Source organism: Eleutherodactylus coqui, chromosome 5 (assembly GCF_035609145.1).
Source record: "Eleutherodactylus coqui strain aEleCoq1 chromosome 5, aEleCoq1.hap1, whole genome shotgun sequence".
Classification (NCBI taxonomy): domain Eukaryota; kingdom Metazoa; phylum Chordata; class Amphibia; order Anura; family Eleutherodactylidae; genus Eleutherodactylus; species Eleutherodactylus coqui.
In genome coordinates this window covers 130,295,796-130,317,151 of record NC_089841.1, presented here as the reverse complement: position 1 = coordinate 130,317,151, position 21,356 = coordinate 130,295,796, and the positions used below count along the sequence as shown (strand labels likewise).

Here is a 21,356-nt window from a genome sequence, read left to right as displayed (position 1 = left end):
TTCCAAGGGCGAGCTTTTTTAGATACTTGCAACTCCGACACGCACTGACCGCACAGTTTCCAGGACCCAGACAAACATTTTCCCAGTATCCATTAATAGGCATACTGCGAACACAAGGACCTAAAGGCCTGATTTCAGTGCTGTACACCCATCTACTGCAAGCTAAAATACCCGACACACCAATGTCAGTAATGCAGAGATGGAGAGAACTTATTCCCACCCTCACTAGTGAGGATTGGGAGACAGCAATGTCCATATACACCACAGTATCACCGGCGGCAAACAACAAACTAACACAACTATATATCTTACATCAGTGCTACCTAACACCAACCAGACTTCATAAAATGAACCGGATAACCACCAACTGCTGCCACCGGTGTGGAGTACCTAATGCAAACTTTAATCATCTAATATGGAATTGCGTAGATATTCAGGCATACTGGAGAGAGATCATAGAATTTCTAACACAAATACTGGGAATACCAGTGCCACACGATCCCGCAGTATGCCTGTTGGGGCTTTTAGACGAAGAACAATGGCAGTACCATGACAGGATATTTCTTACAAGGGTACTATTCTACGCCCGGAAAGCAATAGCCCTACGCTGGATGGATAGACGCCCTCCGACACTCACAAAGTGGCAGAACATTATTAACGCCGCTCTGCCATACGAAAAAATTGTATACAAAAACAGAAAATGCCCTGAAAAGTTTAATAAAGTGTGGGAAAGATGGTGTGGGACAACGGGTATGGTGCATACACGGGACCAATTCCATAATTTGATGAGAATAGCAACGCCTAGAAACAATCTGTAAAACCAAAAAAAGAAACACACCCTCCACCGGCACCACAAAGAAACCACAAAATCAGGGAAAAATGTAACAAACAAATATGTTAATAGAATGTACTAAAATACTTGACATACATGTAACGAGCTAATGATGTAATCAAAAGTGTTTTGTTTTTTTATTATTCAGTTATTGTACAAAATACAATGTTTCAATAAAACGAGTTTAAAAAAAAAAAAAAAAATGCTTCACAAGCACTGTGTCCTTTCTGGTTGTTTCTGTCCAGGACATGTGACTGCTGCAGCCAATCACTGCTATAGAAGGTCACTGCTGTGCTCAGTGATTGGCTGCAGCAGTCACATGTCCTGGTCAGGAACAAACAGGAAGGACAGAGCGGTTGGGAAACAATTTTAAGCCATGGGAAAACCCATTAAACTTTTATGCATGCGGCTTGGGATATTTAATAGCCTATTTTCACGATGTAAGCAGGGCTAACAGACAATAATGGCTGCAAATCTGGAAGGGTTTCTTCACGAATGATAGCATCTTGCGGATGATTTAGAAGTGTGAAAGCCAGTGACCCAATTTCCTGTAGATGAGCCATCTAGATGAAGATATTGATGCTGCATTGGTATGATATGTAGCTGAGCAGGCATGTCTATTATAAGGTCGGAGAAGATAACTGGTGTAACGGGCATGGCCAGCTCTAGAGGCCATACAGATATGGATGAAGGAAGACTTTACTTACGTCTCACTTGTTGGCATGGGGTATGACCACAGGATTAATGAATAAACCCCGTTCACACAAACTAGGGGTGAGCAAACCAACACTTGTGCTCTACTACTTCAGCTCAACGTATGTAACGAAATTACCATTAACATGAACAGATTATAACTTCAGGTGCCTTTAGGGCTTATTCACAGGGGCGATATTCCTAAGGGGGGGGGGGTTACATCCAAATGCAATATGGATGGAAATCGCACAGGAAAAGAACCTGCACACGAGCAGTTTTGCGCTCAGATTAATGGTTTGAAAAAAATAAAATATATATATACACACACACGCATGTCCCAATCTTGTGCAAATCTCACACGAGAAGAGAATAGAACATTTAATGTGTGGCATCCTGTACATTGGGCAGCAGACAAACGGGGTGCTGACCGACATGAGTTGTACCCGAGAATCTTGGAGGTAATTTGCTCTCGTCCGTGAAGACAATCATCCAAATAATCGCTTGATTGACTATCGTTTTGAATTTGCTCTTTCAGTGTAAACAAGGTCACAGACAGGGCAACAAGTGATACAAAAAAATAGTTCCTGGTTAATCAAAAGTAGTCAGGTGTAAAGTCAGTCATTCGTATTTGAACGACTTGCGAACGAGTTTGCATGGAGATCTCCTCTATGAACGTTAAGGCTCATTTACACACAAAGACAATCTTTCAAACGATTGAAAGATTGACAGTTTTAGTGATCATTTTGCATAAACCACTAATGGGCACTAATCCCCATTAGCACTTTATCAGCTTCATTTGTGTGCAAATGAGCCTCCAGGAGCAGCTTGCGGAACTCAGCAGGTGATCCCTTGTTCTCACCAGCTGAATGGTGAATGATAATTGTGGGTCTAAACGCGAGCCAAGGATGAACAAGAATCGTGTACTTTTCGCTCATCGTTCATTTTATGCAGGCATACAAGTCATCGCTGGCCCGTTCACTTCTTTCGCATTCCATATGTGAACCACTGAACGATACTTGTTGAATGAATCAACGATGGATCTACCTGTCTATACAGGCCGCACGAGAGCAGGCGGGCGGGCTGGCTGCCGGTGACGTCACCGGCTCATTCACTCATGCAAATGACAATCCTGCCTGCTAAAAAGGAGCCTAAGGAAATAAGAAAAGAAGAAAAAAAAAGAAAAAAAATTGACAGATTTGCCCTGAGAGATAAACCTACATGGAAGCTCTGATTCATGTCTAGGAAGCCAAGTGAGACAGGTTTCTGCATACGACCTCGGGGAGGGGTGGGGTAAGTAAGCTCTGATCAAAAAGGCAGTCAAACAAGCTTCAGAGCCACATTATACAGCTATAAGCAACAGGCAGTATAGGAGGGGAGATGCAATGGCAAGTTAGAAGCTGTTCTAAGAATGCACACACACAATGTATTCATACTAATGACTAGATCAATTAGCAAGACCTAATGCACACGGTTACCTTCAATTTCCTACTGGTGGAGAGTCAAAATAAAGCACCCACAGAAGCCAACAGGGTGGTACTGTCTAGGCATATGGAGGCACATCACACCGGGCAGGGTGCTGACCGCTACATAGTCCCCATACTCCCACCTACCCAGCAATTATGCAAGAACATGAAGTCTTACTAAAAGCTTTTTTTCTCCTCGGAGAGAACACATTGGGCATGGTGAAATCTGGTCACCGGAGCCCATCATGTTAGTGCCACACACAGGGTATCCATGCCAATTCCAGGACTACGCAGACTTTATGTAAGTGGGACAATCCTAGGCCGTGCAAATTTAGATTTTCAGGCAACGATCATCCAGCAAACACTTTAATAAGAAGGACATGGGTGACAATAAAGGTTCTGCGCAGGTCATGTGCAAGCCTGGCAGCGTTTGATAAGTGGCACAATAGTAGTCATTGAGCAGCCTTCATCCAGGGCCACCAGCTGCATAGAACATGGTTGTTACTACAAATGGCAATATTCCTGATGGTTCCCCATGACTACGAGCTGACCTCAGGGTACAGGCATGTGTTGCAGTCTTATCAGAGTTTTGCTGCAATTGTGCATACAAGAAACCAGATAGGATTGCAGTATGTGACTACACTCTGAGGGATCCATCACACGGTGCGTACGTGTGTGCGTGTGTAAAGTTTATGCATGCGATATGTAGAGAATAGAATCTGCTGATTTCAATGGGTTACTTCACATTTCCGTATTTTTACACATGCATTTCGGTCGTGCAAGAAAAAAAAGAAATACATGCAGCGTGCTCTACTTTTCTGCCCTTCAACAGGTCCCCATAGAAGTCAATGGGCGGGCACACACTATATGCAAGGAGATCCGTCATATTCTGCCTAATTTCACTGGAAAAAGAACACATCTGGAACACATTTCCAGCGATGCATCTGTTTGCCGCGCACAAATGAACACGCCTGCAGATTGAAAAAGTACTGTAAGATATGCCGGTACATGTGCAAAAAACAGTTGTGCTGAAGTGCGCAAAACTGCACATACACTCGTATGGAGGAGGCCTAAGGAGCGCATGTGTGGTATTCAGCAATACGGATCAGCATCAGTGATCCATCTGTATTTGCATTCAGGGGTATTATTTTCTATTGGGCACTCCCCATAGACTTCAATAATCATTTTCCGTCCATAAAACAGATGCAAGTGATGCATGCTGCGTTTGTAAAATACGTACGCATCTTCCACGCTCGTGTGCAGAGAATTAACTCCGCATTATTACAGAATAATACAGATGGAATACTAATGACAAATGCTGGTCCATAGACATGCTGCCAGTCGCTTTTACCGCAGGTTGGCGCAGCTTTCAAATAGATTGTCAACAGCCACATGATTTTGCGGCTAAACAGAACTTGGATTGTCAAAGGTGTTTTACCGTTTGTTCCCCATCTATCCACAAAATAGATGAGGATCGCTGGGGTTCAACTACTAGGACCTGCAGCAAACCCACAAACAGCGCACCCTGGATGCCCCATGTGAATAAAGTGACGGTGCTTGACTGCTACTCCATTGACTTCTATGGGACATTGATGCACTCGACTATGTTCTTCTGCCCCATAGAAGTGAATGAAGCGAACACCACTTCTCTATTCACATGGGGCGTTCAGGGTGCACCATTCTCAGGACTGCCGGGGGTCCTGGCTGTCGGGACATCTAGAGATCAGACATGTATCCCCCATCCTTTGGGTAAGTGATAAATGTATTGTCAAAATCCCTTTAATTGTTGTGTAGTTCTACAAGTGCAGAACTGTGTAGCCATCAATAAGCAATTTGCAAACTATGCCAATTTGTGGTAAAACTGCAAGTTGGCATGATTTTTTTTTTTTTGCTATAGCGTGCCCACATCTTGTCTACCTGATGTGCCTTAGCATCCCCCTGGCACACGTATGTATTTATATACACCATTCATATCCAGCACTCTTCGCAGTCTTCTGTGACCTTACCCTCTTATCTTGTCTGTAGTAACAGGCCTGACGCTTCAAATTCCTGACTCCATGAAGCCAGCAACAGCATGCCACCTATGTGTGGCAGTAATCCAGGCTGCAGCAAGCATCTGCACTACAAAGCAGCTTAACATCTCCACCGCCAGCAGATGTTACTGGCCAGGGCTCAACGGTGGAGGGGAACCGGCTACTTGGGGAGATTTGCACATATCTGAAAGCATCGGACATGCTCAGGTTTAGTTTTTACTAAGTCTGTAGCAGAGCCGACTGTGTGATATACAGGGTTGTTATTCAGTCCCCTTAGGGCCAGATGCGACGGTGACCTCAGCACCCCTATAGGTACACCGACTCACATTGCCAACAGTATTGCAAAAACTTCCCCATTGAGAAGATGTAAAAATAGTCGTACAGCGGCCAAGAAAAAGGATTCATCAAGTGTTTTACTAAGGACCGCAGGTCCAAGTGGGAATTCATCAACAGCTGAGGAAATCTCAGGAGTGAGGTAGCCATGGCACTTAGGCTACTAATGATGGCACAGATGGCATTGCTTTGAGATCAATCACCATATCTGAAGAGCCATCACACTAGGTTTTTTTTTGCACTTAAGCATTGCCAAAAGGCAAAAAAAAAAATCAATGTAAATTGTATAAGGAAGGTGGGAACGCGAAAGATGAAAGCAATATATTATACGGGTCGCGCGAGTTCACGGCTTTACGAGCAATGTGATGTAGAGGACAAAGCTCTTACCTTATCAAGTTCATCGTGCAGCTCTGCCAAGCTGGGTCTCAGCAACTTCTCGCCAAGGTCTGCTGCCGTGTGCCGATAGTGATCAATCCTGGGCACGGCATCAATGGTATTGTGCCCAAAGGTCCGCAGGTAGTAGGTATTGGTGTGCGTATCATAATGGTAGTGATGACCAGTTCCACCAGATTGCAGGCTCCCTTCGCTTAACACTGTATCTCCATTCTGAAAGCTCACCCCCCCTCCGCCTTCACCGCTCGGCATCTCAGGAGAGCTTCCATCAGGATCGGCGGGGTCCACAAAGTTTACCCTAAATCGACCTTTTGCTTCCTCTCCACCTGAGCCCCCCCTGCCTCTATGCGTTACGGCATCGGCGGGAGGTGGAAGCGGTTCTTGATCACCGCTAGATGCTTCCCGGGCCACTTCGCTGACCGGATCCACCTGGAAGCGGCTCTGACTCGGAGTGGGGCCCAGGGGCCTGTCTGCGTTGGCGTCATCAATTTGTAGTCCTTCTTCACCCTGGACAGATGGTGGAGGAGGGAGAGATGCCGAGGATCTCCCTGGCTCAGCCAGGGCTGATGATAACTTTGTCTTCTTTTCCATGTGCTGTGATGTCTCTTCTACGCTGGAGATGTCAGAGTACCAGAGTAATAATACCTGCCGGAGTAATCACATAAACACAAGAGGGATCACTCATCCAGCATGGGCACTAGCAACACCTCTCCCTTGCTCCAGCAGGCTGGGATAACACTGCTACATCCCAGGTTGCTGTGTTTTGTCACTGATGATCCTCCTCCTCGTAAACCCAAATACACCTAACAAAGTGCGTGCACACCCAGCCCTCCCCGACCACCACTCCTGAGCGCAGGAGCCATGAATGTGACTATTGTGAGAGGACAGGGAGGGAGCGGGCGTGGAGAGACGCCTCTCATTTCCATCAAGGGACAAGTAGGAGCTGTGTGCGAGCGGCCCCACTACATCCTACAAGAGCGGAGTGTCTGCATCCACGGCCCTATACCGAACCCATACTGACCCACAGAGCCTCCATCGCCCTCACAAAGGGGACGGCACTTATCTCCGCGTGACCTTGGGATGTGACAATCCGGCTCATGACATGACACCCACCGTACATGTAATGCAGTGCAGCCGGCACACCACATACTGAACATATGCTACAATGTATTGTAGAACACCGTGTATACTGTGCGGTGTAGTATCTATACTGTAGGACACTATATACTGCACAGTACAGCAATACTAGATAGCCCATATATTGTATACCGTGTCATGCACAGCTAGTATATAGTAAGGCCCTTTCATATATTATATACTGTATCATGTAGATGCAGTTATATAGTGAAGCACTGGGTACACTGCATAGCACCACTGCACCCTATACTGTATTACACTATATACAATGCACAGTACGTCAATACTAGATATATTTCATACAGTATATAGTAAGGCACTGTGTTATACTGCATGCACGATATAGTATAGGCCACTGTATATACTGCATAGCACCACTGTATACTTTATAACACTATATACACTGCACAGTACGACATCACTAGATATCATGTATTGTATACTATACTGCACCGTGCAGTATATAGTAAGGCACTGTATATATATCATGTACACGCAGTATATAGTAAGGCACTATATATATATCATGTACACGCAGTATATAGTAAAGCTCTGTGTACACTGCATAGCACCAGTGCATACTGTACAGTATAGCATCACTAGACACAGTATATAGTAAAGCATGGTTTATGCTGTATATAATAGTGTGAATACATGGTCTAGCAGCCCATCAACGCACTGTATATACTGCAGCCCCGATCCATGCACTGTATTTACTGCTCCGGGTATATAAACACAACGCAGCGCCATCCTGCACTGTATATACTTCCCCAAGTATATAAACACACCACAGCGCCGTCCTGCACTGTATATACTGCCCCGGGTATATAAACACACGGCAGCGCCGTCCTGCACTGTATATACTGCCCCGGGTATATACCACACTGCAGCGCCGTCCTGCAATGTATATACTGCCCCGGGTATATACCACACTGCAGCGCCGTCCTGCAATGTATATACTGCCCCGGGTATATACCACACTGCAGCGCCGTCCTGCAATGTATATACTGCCCCGGGTATATACCACACTGCAGCGCCGTCCTGCAATGTATATACTGCCCCGGGTATATACCACACTGCAGCGCCGTCCTGCAATGTATATACTGCCCCGGGTATATAACACACTGCAGTCCTATCCTGCACTGTATATACTGCCCCGAGTATATACCACACTGCAGCCCCATCCTGAACTGTATATACTGCCCCAGGGTATATAACACACTGCAGTCCCATCCTGCACTGTATATACTGCCCTGGATATATAACACACTGCAGCCCCAGCCTGCACTGTATATACTGCCCCGGGTATATAACACACTGCAGCCCCATCCTGAACTGTAGATACTGCCCCGGGTATATAACACACTGCAGCCCCATCCTGAACTGTAGATACTGCCCCGGGTATATACTGTACTGTATAGCAGCGTAGTGCGTGTCGTGCAGCAGTAGATGGCACTGCCAGCAGCTGGCACCATTGGCAGGACCACACTGCGGTACCCCGGGCACAATGTAACTTCCTGCCCTCCGCACAGCATTGAAGTTCCGTCTATAGATAAGGCGGAGGAGGGAGGACGCCCCATCATGTAGAGCGGCGGCAGCAGCACCTCCTCCCCCCGCAGTGACCACCGCCCCCAGCCCGGCACCGGCCATGTGAGCTCCTCGCCCCCCTCCCCTCACACATGGCCGCATCCCTGGGAACCATGATGAGAGAGCAGCCCGCGCTCTGAGGGAGCCGTCCCCGCGGCCTCCCCGCCATCCTCCCGCCCGCCGCCTCTACCTGCTCGGCCGGTGCCCGCAGCTCGGAGCTGGCTGCGCTGGTTCCGGTGTGATGCTGTGCACAGAGGAGGAGCTGCACGGCGGCCTCCGGTCCTCACACTGCAGCCTCCTCACTCCCGGTGTGTGTGGATGGGGCGGCGCATGCGTCCCACAAGTAACACCCCGCGGCCGCTGCACGCCGCCCCGAACTACCGGCACCGCTGCTGAGGCGGGGGCATCACCTCAGGACAACGGCCGCACCGTGAGGGGCGCATACAGCTCGTCCCACGGGGCTGCGTGCGGAACATACAGCTCGTCCCACGGGGATGTGTGCGGCACATATAGATCGAACCCCCTGGCTGATGTGTACAGGGCATATCGCGCTTCCTTCGTTGATGTGTGTGGCACATATAGATCGCCCCCGGTGATGTGTGTGGCACATAAAGATCGCCCCCGGTGATGTGTGTGGCACATATAGATCGCCCCCCGGTGATGTGTGTGGCACATATAGATCGCCCCCCGGTGATGTGTGTGGCACATATAGACACCCCCCCCCCCCCCCCCGGTGATGTGTGTGGCACATATAGATCGCCCCCGGTGATGTGTGCAGCACATATAGATCGCCCCCCGATGATGTGAGCGGCACATATAGATTTCCCCCCCCCCCCGGTGATGTGAGCGGCACATATAGATCCCCCCCGTGATGTGAGCGGCACATATAGATCCCCCCGGTGATGTGTGTGGCACATATAGATCCCCCCCCCCCCCGGTGATGTGTGTGGCACATATAGATCGCCCCCGGTGATGTGTGCAGCACATATAGATCGCCCCCGGTGATGTGTGCAGCACATATAGATCGCCCCCCGATGATGTGAGCGGCACATATAGATCCCCCCCCCCCCCCCGGTGATGTGAGCGGCACATATAGATCCCCCCCCCCCCCCCCCGGTGATGTGTGTGGCACATATAGATCGCCCTCAGCGATGTGTGCGGCACATATAGATCGCCCCCCGGTAATGTGTGCGGCACATATAGATCGCCCCCCGGTAATGTGTGCGGCACATATAGATCGCCCCCTGGTGATGTGTGCGGCACATATAGATCGCCCCCTGGTGATGTATGCGGCACATATAGATCGCCCCCGGTGATGTGTGCGGCACATATAGATCACACACACACACACACACCCCCGGTGATGTGTGTGGCACATATAGATCGCCCTCCACCAGTGATGTGTTCGGCACATATAGATCGCCACCGGTGATGTGTGCGGCACATATAGATCGCCACCGGTGATGTGTGCGGCACATATAGATCGCCCCCTGGTGATTTGTGCGGCACATATAGATCGCCCCCTGGTGATGTGTGCGGCACATATAGATCGCCCCCTGGTGATGTGTGCGGCACATATAGATCGCCCCCCGGTGATGTGTGCGGCACATATAGATCGCCCCCTGGTGATGTGTGCGGCACATATAGATCGCCCCCTGGTGATGTGTGCGGCACATATAGATCGCCCCCCGGTGATGTGTGCGGCACATATAGATCGCCCCCCGGTGATGTGTGCGGCACATATAGATCACCCCCCCCCCGGTGATGTGTGTGGCACATATAGATCGCCCTCCACCAGTGATGTGTTCGGCACATATAGATCGCCACCGGTGATGTGTGCGGCACATATAGATCGCCACCGGTGATGTGTGCGGCACATATAGATCGCCCCCTGGTGATGTGTGTGGCACATGTTGGCCCCTCTGGTCACTGACCTCTTGTGTGAGGGAATCTGTAATGTACCACACAGCCCTCGGATCACTGCCATGCAGATATTCTCTCCCATATGCATTTGTCCCATAGGGGAATGTCTATAAGGCCTCGTGTCCATGGCCGTATTGGTAAAACTCTTTACCGTTGTTTGTAAATGCCGGCAGAGACCGCTTATGGCACTGCGTATGCACACGGTCATGCGCAGCAGTGTAACTTGTTTCATAGCGGGGTTTCGTATGAGAACACCCTTATGCAATGTATTGCGTGTGGACAGCGTTGCATGCGCTACCTATAGAAGTCTACAGGGCTGACACTGCGCGGTACGCAGAGATAGAGCATGCTGCCATCTGTCTTACAATGTCAACACACACGTGCCCAGATCAATGAAAGCCCGTTGACTCCACCGTGTATCAGGTGGCCATGCCACGCACGCATAATACACAGTGAAAAACCGCCCATGGCCCAAAGAGACTTTCAACATAGAGATTTTCGCTACATTCTTGGTTTCTGGCTCGGGGTTGTATTGAAATCACCAGAAGTGGCATTTGGGTTCAAGGCCCCCCAAAATCCAAGCAAAAGAGCGCTACAAAATTACGATATCACCGTAAGAAAATAGCAATATCACACAGCTGCGATATCGTGATATTCTCACAGCAATATCGCTGTCGCCCGTGTTAAAGAGGCTTTAGGCCCATTGACACGGGCGTATGTGAGTTGTGCCCCAGCTTCGTGCCATCCCATCTCAGTGGGCATTGCGTGTCCGATACTCATCCATGATACGGACCAGAATTAGACATGGCGCTACTTTTTTGGTCCATGTGCCAAAACTGCCTGTGTGAAGAGCCTAATTAGCTCTAATGAGTCTATGTGCGTGGGCTTAGGCCAGTGATGGCCAACCTTTTGAGCTTGGTGTGCCGAAATTCGCCAAAAAACCGAGCATAACTCGGGTGGCGTGTCACTTCGAGAAAAAAATCCATAAATTCACGATATTTATAATTTAAATAACAAAAAAGGATAATTGTAATATATAACTGTATTTAGTAAACCTAAAACACCCATAGCACAGACCCTCACCACTCCCAGCCTCCCCCTCACTCATCTTAGTAATGATGACCCCCAGCAGTGACAGTGCCCCCCCACAGCAGCCCCCAGCGGTGACAGCGCCGCCCAGCAGCGACAGTGGACCCTGTGACGTCAGTGTGTTGCAGGACGCCTTATCCCCCAGATGCTCCCGCGGAACCAACGGGTAGGAGACGTCGGGGGACAGGGGGAGGAGGATCCTGGCTGCACACTGACATCACAGTGTGCGCCGGGATCAACGCTGGTTAGTGAGTACCAGCAGGGGAGCCGCGGCGGCCCCTGCTGGTATTCATCAAGGGGTGAACGGCCGACAGCGGCTGCGTGTTAGCGACTATGGCCACGCGTGTCAATGCTGACACGCGTGTCATAGGTTCACCATCACGGGCTTAGGCTCTGTTCACATTAGAGAGCGCAGATCCAGCACAAAATCTTGGAAAAAATAGCGCAGCATGCCATTTCATCTCAGAAAATGCCAACGCCACAGCAAACCGCATTATAGTCAGTGGTATCTCTGGGGTACCGCTCACTCGGCGTGCGGCATGTGCCGTATCTGAAGCTTTCGCTGTTTTCACTGTCCGGCTCCTGCGATTGAGCTGAACAATTGAAAATCAAGCAGAGATGTCAACAAAGTCTTCACAGTTCAAACGCAGACAACTTTTAGGAGGACTGAAAAGTGAAGTCCACTACATATTCCTGTCCTCCCAAAATATCGGAAAGGAATGTGCTTAGCTGGCATTTTGCCAATGGCAAATTTTCTACAACATTATCCACATTGTTCAGTTTCCCTTGTCTTGCAATAGCTTCACACGGAGCAACTATTGTTGATAGTCAATCAGAAAAGTCACCAAAGCGTACGAACGACAGGCATTTGCATTTACACATGTGAAAGTATTAACCCTTTCCAATCCACTGTCTGACGTCTAAAGATATTCTGATTCAAGCCTGCACAGCTTCCAACGTCGGAAGACGTCCGGCAGGGTATTCCTACTGTAAATTACTGGCCGCTTTGTTGTCGGAGGCCTCTCCAGCATGTTACATACCACAGTACTGGCTCTAGCCAGCAGATGGCGCCATTGTAAAATGGCAGAAAGAGAAAGCCCCCTAGGACAGTGTTCCCCAACTCCAGTCCTCAGGGACCGCCAACAGGTCATGTTTTCAGGATTTTCTCAGTATTGCACAGGTGATGTAATTATGGTCAGTGCCTCAGACATTGCCACAGGTGTTCTCTCTATAGGAGATCCTGAAAACGTGACCTGTTGGTGGTCCCTGAGGACTGGAGTTGGGGACCCCTGCCCTAGGAAACCCTAAATTCAAAATTGGATTGCAAAGGGTTAAAATGATCTGTGTTACACTTGTTGTTCAGGGGTTAATACAGCTTAGTCTGAAGCTCTTAACCCTTTCCAATCCACTGTCTGACATCTGAAGACATTCTGATTGAAGGCTGTTACACAGCTCAGATGTCAGGGTATTCTTACTGTATATCACTGTCCGCTCTGTTGTCGGGGGGCCTCTCCAGCATGTCCCATACCGCAGTACTGGCTCTAACCAGCAGATGGTACTATTGTATAATGGCAGAAAGAGAAAGCCCCCTAGGAAACCCTGAATCTAAAATTGAATTGCAAAGGGTTAAAGCAGCACAAACCTGACTGAGCTGTCCTTCATAGTTGGGAGTTTGAGCTTTTCCTGGAGACCAGATTTAGTCATTGTATCCACATTCCTTACTCATAGCAATGTAGATAATGTATGCACACATCACATTATTATTCACTCATCAGCACTAAACTTTCGTTGCTGCTTTTAAGGTGTTGTCTCTCGTGATTGGACACTACACCTTTCTTAGTTCTACTTCACACTATAAATAAAGTGAACATTAAATTGGTCCCTCAGATAGAGCTCAGTAATGGTTTCACACAGTTGATGTCTCTTATTCTTTCTCCGATGATCATCGCTAATTAATTTGGACACATGTGAGAACTCAGATCCCGGTAGTCTTATTGCCGATTCTAAATTTAAAGGAGTACTCCAACATGCACAGCTAACATATTGTTTGTAGAGGGCAATCTCCATGTAAATTCCTTTTCCAGTACGAATGCCTGTGACTTTACACTAACAGGACTTTCGATCAACCAGCAACTATTTGTTTAGGTAAGCTGAAGCGAAACGACCAGTGAGCGAATTATCACTCCTCACCCTGTTGGTGGCCATGTTTACACATAATGACTGTCTTTGCATTCGCTCTTTCAAGCGATTATTCAAACTTTGGTTGTCCCATTCAAAGCCAGCCTTATATGTCGGAGTCACTGAGAAACATATCTTGGTTATCTTGAGAAGCTTAAATGGGTTGTCCGAGGTTTTAGAAAATTTTCCACTGAGCAGAAAACTGTATAAAAGAGAAAAAAACATTGCTCATATTTTAAATATCCTGCAGATCCAGTGCCGCCATTCCAGTCCCAGAAATTACAGGAGCGGTCACATGCTGTTCATCATTATACCCATAGTGACCAAAGGCCCATTTACGCATAAGGAGTGTCGGGCAAACTATGCCCTACAGCGAGTCCCTGTGGTGCTCGCTCCTGTGCTGTTACAAAGGAGCGAGTATCGCTGGATCACTCACAGCACGGCCAGCAGGCAGGCAGGGCAGCCGAAGGGAGCTTTCTCTCTCTGTCCTCCCCCCTCCGCCTCCATTCACTGTAAGCAGCAGTGGTTCAGTACTGAATAACTGCTGTTTACACTGAACGGCTTGTCGTTCGGTTTTCAATCCTGCTGAAACTGAACAACTCTCGTCCGGTCATTCAGTGTCTGCATGCATTTACACGGGACGACTATTGTTCAAAAACCCGTGGAAGCGCAGGGTTTTGAACAACTACTAACAATAATCGTCCCGTGCAAAAGTGCCTTAAGCCTATTTGCGCCTTAATGACCAGGCCAAATTTTGGGAATCTGACGTGTCGCTTGAATATACAATTATTCTGTAAAGGTTTTGCATATCCAGATAATTCTGGCAAGTTTTTTTCTTTGCCACATATCGTACTTCATTTAGGTTGTAAAAATAGACTGATAAAATGTGTCTATATATATTAAAAGCAACAAAATTGGGGAAATTATTTGACATTTTCAACTACAATATGTCAAATATGTGCAAACACACTGTACAAATTTTTGATAATATGTATCTTTCCATCTGTTTATTTTATTCTGGAAGCATATTTGAAAAACTTCAGTTTTCGGATTTTAGGAGATGTACAAATTTAAAATTAATTATTACAATTTCGAGGAACATTTTGTTTTCTTACACCAAGCCAAGATTTCAAAGGTGTTAGAATGATAAATATTACCAAAAATACCCCCATTTAAAAAAATACACCCCTTAATGTATTCAATTAGTAATTTGACCCTACAGGGTTTTTCAGGAGTTAATTCAATTTAGAGAAGAAAAAATAAAATTTTATATATTTGCAAAATATGTCATTTTAAAGACAGATTTTTTTTTTATAGTGCACATACAAAAATGAGGATTTGCACGCCAAAATGGATACCTTTGTTTGTCGTGTGGTCGGAAACATATCTATTGTGGCCCTAATGTTATGTCTGTATGCAAAATGGGGTCCAAAATGAATGGGGGCTTACACCAGATGAGAAATTTTGCTTGAAGGTGTTAAGGCCTCATTGCACACTTGTAGAACCTTGAGCGGCCAAAACGACAGAGAACCCCCACAAGTGACACCATTTTGAAAACTTGACCCCCTCAATTAATTTATCTAGGGGTGTATGACGTATTTTGACCCCACAGTTTTTGAATAAATCTAAGCAAAGCAGAAGGAACAAATGATGAGTGTCATTTTAAAAACAGGTTTTTTTTGTACAGCACACACATGAATGAGGACTTGCACCCCAAAATGGATACCCCTGTTTGTCCCGTGTTCAGAAACATACCCATTGTAGCCCCAATCTGCTTACTAGACACATGGCTCGGCCTGTAATAGAGGGAACACCCTTTGGCTTTCAGGGCACAACTGAATAAAGTCTAGGCCCCATTGCACACTTGAAGAGCCATCAAGCTGCCAAAACGATAGAACGCCCCCCACGAATGACCTCATTTTGAAATCTAGAACCCCTTAGCTCATTTATCTAGGTGTGTTTGTAGCATTCTGACCCCACAGTTTTTTGCAAACATTATTATAAAGCAGGTGAAAATGAAATTTGGGGTGTAAAAAGCAAGACTGAAGATCGCATTGCGGGATATCATCAGAGGCCTCAGGTAAGAAGTTTCATCTCCCCTCACCGATCGGATCAGTGAGGGTAGATGAAACTTTAACTTTTTGGGGATGTAACTTTTGTTGGATCTGCTATTGTTTTTTGATCGTTAATAATGTGGATTTGTTATTTTTGCTAATTGTGTGTGTGTGAAGGGACCGATTATATGTATTTGTGTTTTGTCTGTATAAGTTATATGCATGGCTGGGCACTGAGTGAGAGAGGTACTAACCATACAGTTAGCCAGACCACAAGGGGTGGAGCTAGATGATGTAAGGGGAGGGAGGAAAAAAACTGCTGGGGGGCAAAGATGACTGGGAAAGGCAAACCACCCCGGAAAAATAGTCTGCCAAGAAAATGTCACAATGTGACGTCACCCTAGGAGTTGGTCACAACTCGGTGCTTGCACCAGGGGACTTTACATATATATATAAAAAAAAATTTTCTTGATGCATACAACACTAGTGCAGGATATATTCAATATATTGAGTTTTAATTATTTTAGTACTATTGAATTATGATACTAAGACAGTAATAAAGGCCCATTTACACACACACATATCAAGCAGAACGGAAAACCATCGTTCGTCTGAACAGTGAAAATTGGGCACATTTAGACACAGCGATTATCACTCAAAAGACGGCTTTTGAGCAATAATTGCTGTGTCTAAATGATCCTTATGACAATTGTGTACTTGACGAGCCTGATAAGTACATTGCAAAAGGAAGTTGATGTCTGGATCAGTGTCTCAGAAAGTATGTGACAGAGAATATAAGGAAGTTGAAGTGAGCGGATGTTATCTGTATAGTGGCAGAAGTATGACTGAGGAAAATCAGGAAGTGTTAGAGGAAACAGTGTCATCTTCTCCTCCCTATCCACCGCCCTCACAGTCATGGTTCCACATGCAGTACTGGGATGGTTCATAGAGCTCAAACATGAGTGTTTAAAGAGTGCTAATGCAGATTTTGAGTTTTTTGTAGATGGCTCCAGCTACCATGAAAATAGACAAGCAAAAACGGGCTATGCAGTAGTAACCAACAATGAGATTATTGACTAGAAACCACTCCCTCCCGGGAAGTCAGCTCAGGAGGCCAAACTGATGGTATTCACTGACGCGTGCAGACTGACTAAAGGTAAGACCGTTAATGTGTACACTGAGTTGAGGTACAGTTTTGGAATGGCCAAGAAATTGTTGCATGAAGTAATTTGTAGATACGGTGTACCAAAAGTCGTAGAAAGTAATAGAAGTGCACATTTCACTGGTCAGATACTTCAGAAGATCTGACAGGGTTTAGGAATTACTCAAGAGTTTCCCTTTTTATCACAGAGTGGTAGTAAGGTAGAAAGGTTAAATGGCACCTTGCACTTGAATATACAGAAAGCCATGGAGGAGACAGGGAGACCATGGCCAAAATGTATTTCATTAGCTTTCTACTCAGTAAGAACCATACCTAATAGGAATACAAAGCTGTCCCTATATTAAATTTTGTTTGGTAGGGCCTCCATAACAGGCCTATATTTTTCCCAACAGTTGTAAGCTCAGCATGGGGACCTTACCTCCACCGTGAGTTTTGTACAACAGAAGTTGATTGCGATTCCATATCCAAAATCAAAAGAGGGATTGAATAGACTGAGTTGTCCTCAAAAGACACGCGAGAAAGAGTTTGGAACCAATATTTGATGGTCCATACCAGATGCAGATGACAACCACCACTTCAGTCAAATTGGAAAGAAAGGACACCTGGATACAACGCCAGGATTTGAAGAAAAAAAGTTTTGAGCCCAGAGCCTGAAAAATGTTCAGAAGGATAATGCTACAGTTATAGACAATCCTCGTCGTAGAGGGACTCAATGATGTACTAAAAGATGTATGGGACAATAAGTTTATTAAACATCATGAGGCTATAGTTAAAAGCTTTTGATGATTCAAAGAAACTTAAAAATTGCTGCATATGTATACATAGCCTCATAACTGCAAATCCTATTCATGAAAATTCCTTAAGTGCTTCATACTATATGTATTTATGTTTGGCAAGAAAGGAACTAAGATAGTTACTAGGGTGGGAAACACTGGTCTAGGGTTTACCAACTCCAGTCCTCAAGGAGCCCCAACAGGTGATATTTTCAGGATTTCCTCAGTATTGCAGAGGTGATGTAATTATTGTCGGTGCCTCAGACGTTGCCACAGGTGTTCTTACTATAGGATATCCTGAAAACATGACCTGTTGGGGCTCCTTCGGGACTGAAGTTGGGAAACACTGTCCTAGACAATGCTCTTATGAAGATCCCTACCCAATGAGACACCAAAAGTTACAGACTACCCAACTATAAGAGTTTTGAGAAAGTGAAAAAAGCATGTTAGAAATCTGTAATTTAAAAAAAAAAAAAGAAAAACATTTTGCATTGACATTCAGATCTTTGAGATATTCCTACACTTTGATTGGAGTCCTCCTGTGGTAAATTCAGTTGATTAGGCATCATTTTAACTCCTTGTTCATTTATAGTCTCGAAACAAAACGAGGAACCCGTTCCCATACTTTACTTTAGCATAAATATACTAAATTTTAAAACAATAACTATAAATGTTAAAAAAAAATTTTTGAGAATTTTACCCCCTAAAACTAAAAAAAAGGCAGTGAAAAACTTATTAAATTAACCCTATATGTCACAAAAAAGGCAAAAATTATTTTGGTAGCTGAAGGAAAAAAATAGGGCAGTTAAACCACCACGTGGGTCAAATACTTCATAGCAGCCTTGTGGGCCATTGAAATTCTGTTCTAAGATTCTTTGACTCAGTTTAAAATTGGAGAAGGTGTTCTCTTGGCAGAAAAGTTTTTGGAAGAGGATACATTTTCCCGCTGGTAATTGTTATGTCTGGGATTTTTTCTGTATGTTAATTTTATGGAGGACTTTGAAGTAATATCATATTTTAGTGGAACACATTTTTTGAAGTTGAATGGAAATCCACCACCAAGGTAATTCTATCCTTTCTGGCAAGAACATTTATAAGAGTGTCTGCCGAAGCCAAGATTCTTGTCTTGTTGTAGCTCACAGCCACACCACACCCTATGTAATTTTAATGGATTCTTGGCAAGAAAACACCCAGAAATTTTTAGATCTTTTATATGCTTATGGCTGAAAGGCTTGAACTACGCATCCGTTTTACTCGTAAAATACACAGAGGCAACTGTTTCAGCATAGTGATTTAGCACATTTATGTTCATTAAGGTTGAAAATTGTCTTATGAGCAGCACTGATTTTTTTTTTCTTTTTCATTAAGGTCCGCAGTCTAGGAAAGATTCGAAGCTGCTAATCCAGGTTTCCCCTCGTCATCCTGACAGCATACACATGGAGGATGTCCACTGGACCCCTGTTGGGACAGGAAGCGGAAAAACATACAAAAGGCACCTCCCGCCACCGGCTCACCAGTGTCTTCCTGTCCCTACAGGACAGTCCAAGCGGAAGCCTCCAGGTGTATGCTGGAGGCAAGGAAAAAAAAAAAAGAAGAAAGGAAAATTCCTATGCAGCCTGTCCGCCCGTGGGGGGACGACTCTCTGGTCGGGCTGGCAGAGCTTGCGCGGGTGAGACCCTACGTGGGGACCCTCACCCGCAGGATCCCAAGGACCAGCACCACGTTCCCTGCGGGGAACCCTTCCCTAGCGCGCTGCCCAGTGGGGTTGTCGCACTGGGAAGATACAGCCCGGTACCTGCAGGGCTTGGAAGCCGCCCTCCGGATCAGGCACCCGCTCTGGACGTCGGGACCCGGCTTCCAGAGATCCTCTGTCGGCAGAGCGGCTGAGGCAGGTATGCCAGCGAGGGGGGGGGGGAGAGCGCGCGGCGCGGGCCGACGGTTGCGCTCGATCCGACATCCCCGGACATCTATGCGCCCTCCTCAGAGCCCGACGCAGAGTGTATCCCCCGGGTCCGGCGCGGCGGCATGACGTCAGCACGGCCGCGTCACGGGGGGGCGGGGCCTCGAGGGAAAAGGCGCCAAATTTGAAAATCAAAAAAAAAAAAAAAAGAGGAGAAAAGCAGGTATTCCCCACATGTCTTCGGTCAGCACCTAAGTAAAGATGTCGGCCAGAGAAGACACGGAGAGCAGCCCGCTGGTGAGTAAACCTCCGGGGGCTCACACCAGGGGTAAGGAAGGGATCAGGTGCTGGAAAACCCCCCCTTTTTTTCTGCTGTCTCCGTCTCTTAGGACAGAGAAGCACAAAAGGGCAGAGAGGCCAAGAAGCGCGTGCGCAAGTGCCCAGTCTGCCTGCGGCGACTGGACGAGGGACACACCAAACCCTTATGCGCAGCCTGCACAGAGAAAGTGGTTCGTGAGGAAGGCCCCTCGGGCATATCGGACATCCGAGCTATGATCCGCGAGGAGATCGAGGCCTCTCTCTCGTCTCTTTCCGTTCCGCCCCCCACGAAAAGGGTAAGGCGGTCACGGATAGAAGAATCAGACTCTGAGGAAGGGTTCTTAGAAGATTCCCCCTCAGAATCCATACCGCCCATGGAAGACACGAGGAAGTACTTCTTCGCATCGGCGGATCTGGGGCAGCTACTAACAGCGGTCCGTCACACCATGCAGGTGGAGGAACAGACGCCGCAGCAGCCATCCCTCCAGGATACCCTGTTCCGGGGACTCATACCTCAGCCCAAACCATCATTCCCGGTCAATGATATCCTAAAACAGCTTATCTTGACCGAGTGGAAACAGGCAGAACACAAGTTTTTCCTGCCTAAGGAGTTTAAAGAGCGTATGGTCTTCACCCCGGAAGACATTGAGTTCTTGGACACCGTCCCGAAGGTGGATTTGGCGGTCGCCAGGGTCTCGAAGAAGGCTGCCCTCCCCTTTGAGGACATCTCCCAATTGCGGGACCCACTGGATTCACGAGTGGATTCGGCAATGAAGAAGGCCTGGGAGTCGGCGGCCCTCACCATGAAAACCAACATTACGGCCACGTCGGTAGCGAGATCCATGACGGTCTGGCTAGACCAACTCCAGGCCCTGGTCTCGCAAAGGGGTTCGAGGGAAGATATCTCCAACTGCCTTCCCCTCCTCCAACAGGCCACCGGCTTCCTGGCGGACGCCTCGATGGAGTCAGTAAGGTTCGGGGCCCGGTCGGCGGCACTTTCGAACACAGCCAGGAGGGCCGTCTGGGTAAAAGCCTGGACAGGGGACAATGCCTCAAAGAACAGGCTTTGCTCTTTGCCCTTCCAAGGACATCGCATCTTCGGACCTTCCCTGGATACACTCCTGGAGAAGGCCTCAGACAAAAGTCAGGGGCTACCAGCAGAGAGACCCGTCAAGCGGCCTTCCTCCTCCTACCCTCCTCCCTTTGTCCCCCCGAGAACATACAGGGGGAAGGGGAAAACCGGACGCTGGTCTTACCCCAAAGGCGGAAAGGGTGAGAATCCGCCCATCGGGATCCGGCAGGTGGGGGGCAGACTTAGGGGGTTCGCCAATAGATGGAACAAAATAACCTCCAATCCCTGGGCCCTTCGCCTGGTCTCAGAGGGCTATAGAATTGAGCTTTCCGCCCCCCCTCCCCGGAGGTTCGTGGTTACCCCCTGCCAGTCACCCGCGTCGGCCCGGGCCCTCCAGTCGGGGGTACGGGACCTAC

At 47.1% G+C, this 21,356-nt stretch overlaps 1 protein-coding gene across 1 annotated transcript in view; it reads right to left on the bottom strand.

Moving 5' to 3' along the window:
• Positions 1 to 8,802, bottom strand: part of SLC12A2 (solute carrier family 12 member 2) — a 106,821-nt gene extending 98,019 nt beyond the window's left edge. The window contains exons 1-2 of the mRNA XM_066603159.1: positions 8,662 to 8,802; positions 5,742 to 6,392 (exon numbers count right to left, since the gene is read on the bottom strand). Coding sequence (XP_066459256.1) covers positions 5,742 to 6,338 — 597 coding nt within the window. The 5' untranslated portion in view covers positions 6,339 to 6,392; positions 8,662 to 8,802. The remainder of the gene's footprint in view (positions 1 to 5,741; positions 6,393 to 8,661) is intronic.
• Between the last annotated feature and the right edge of the window lie 12,554 nt (positions 8,803 to 21,356).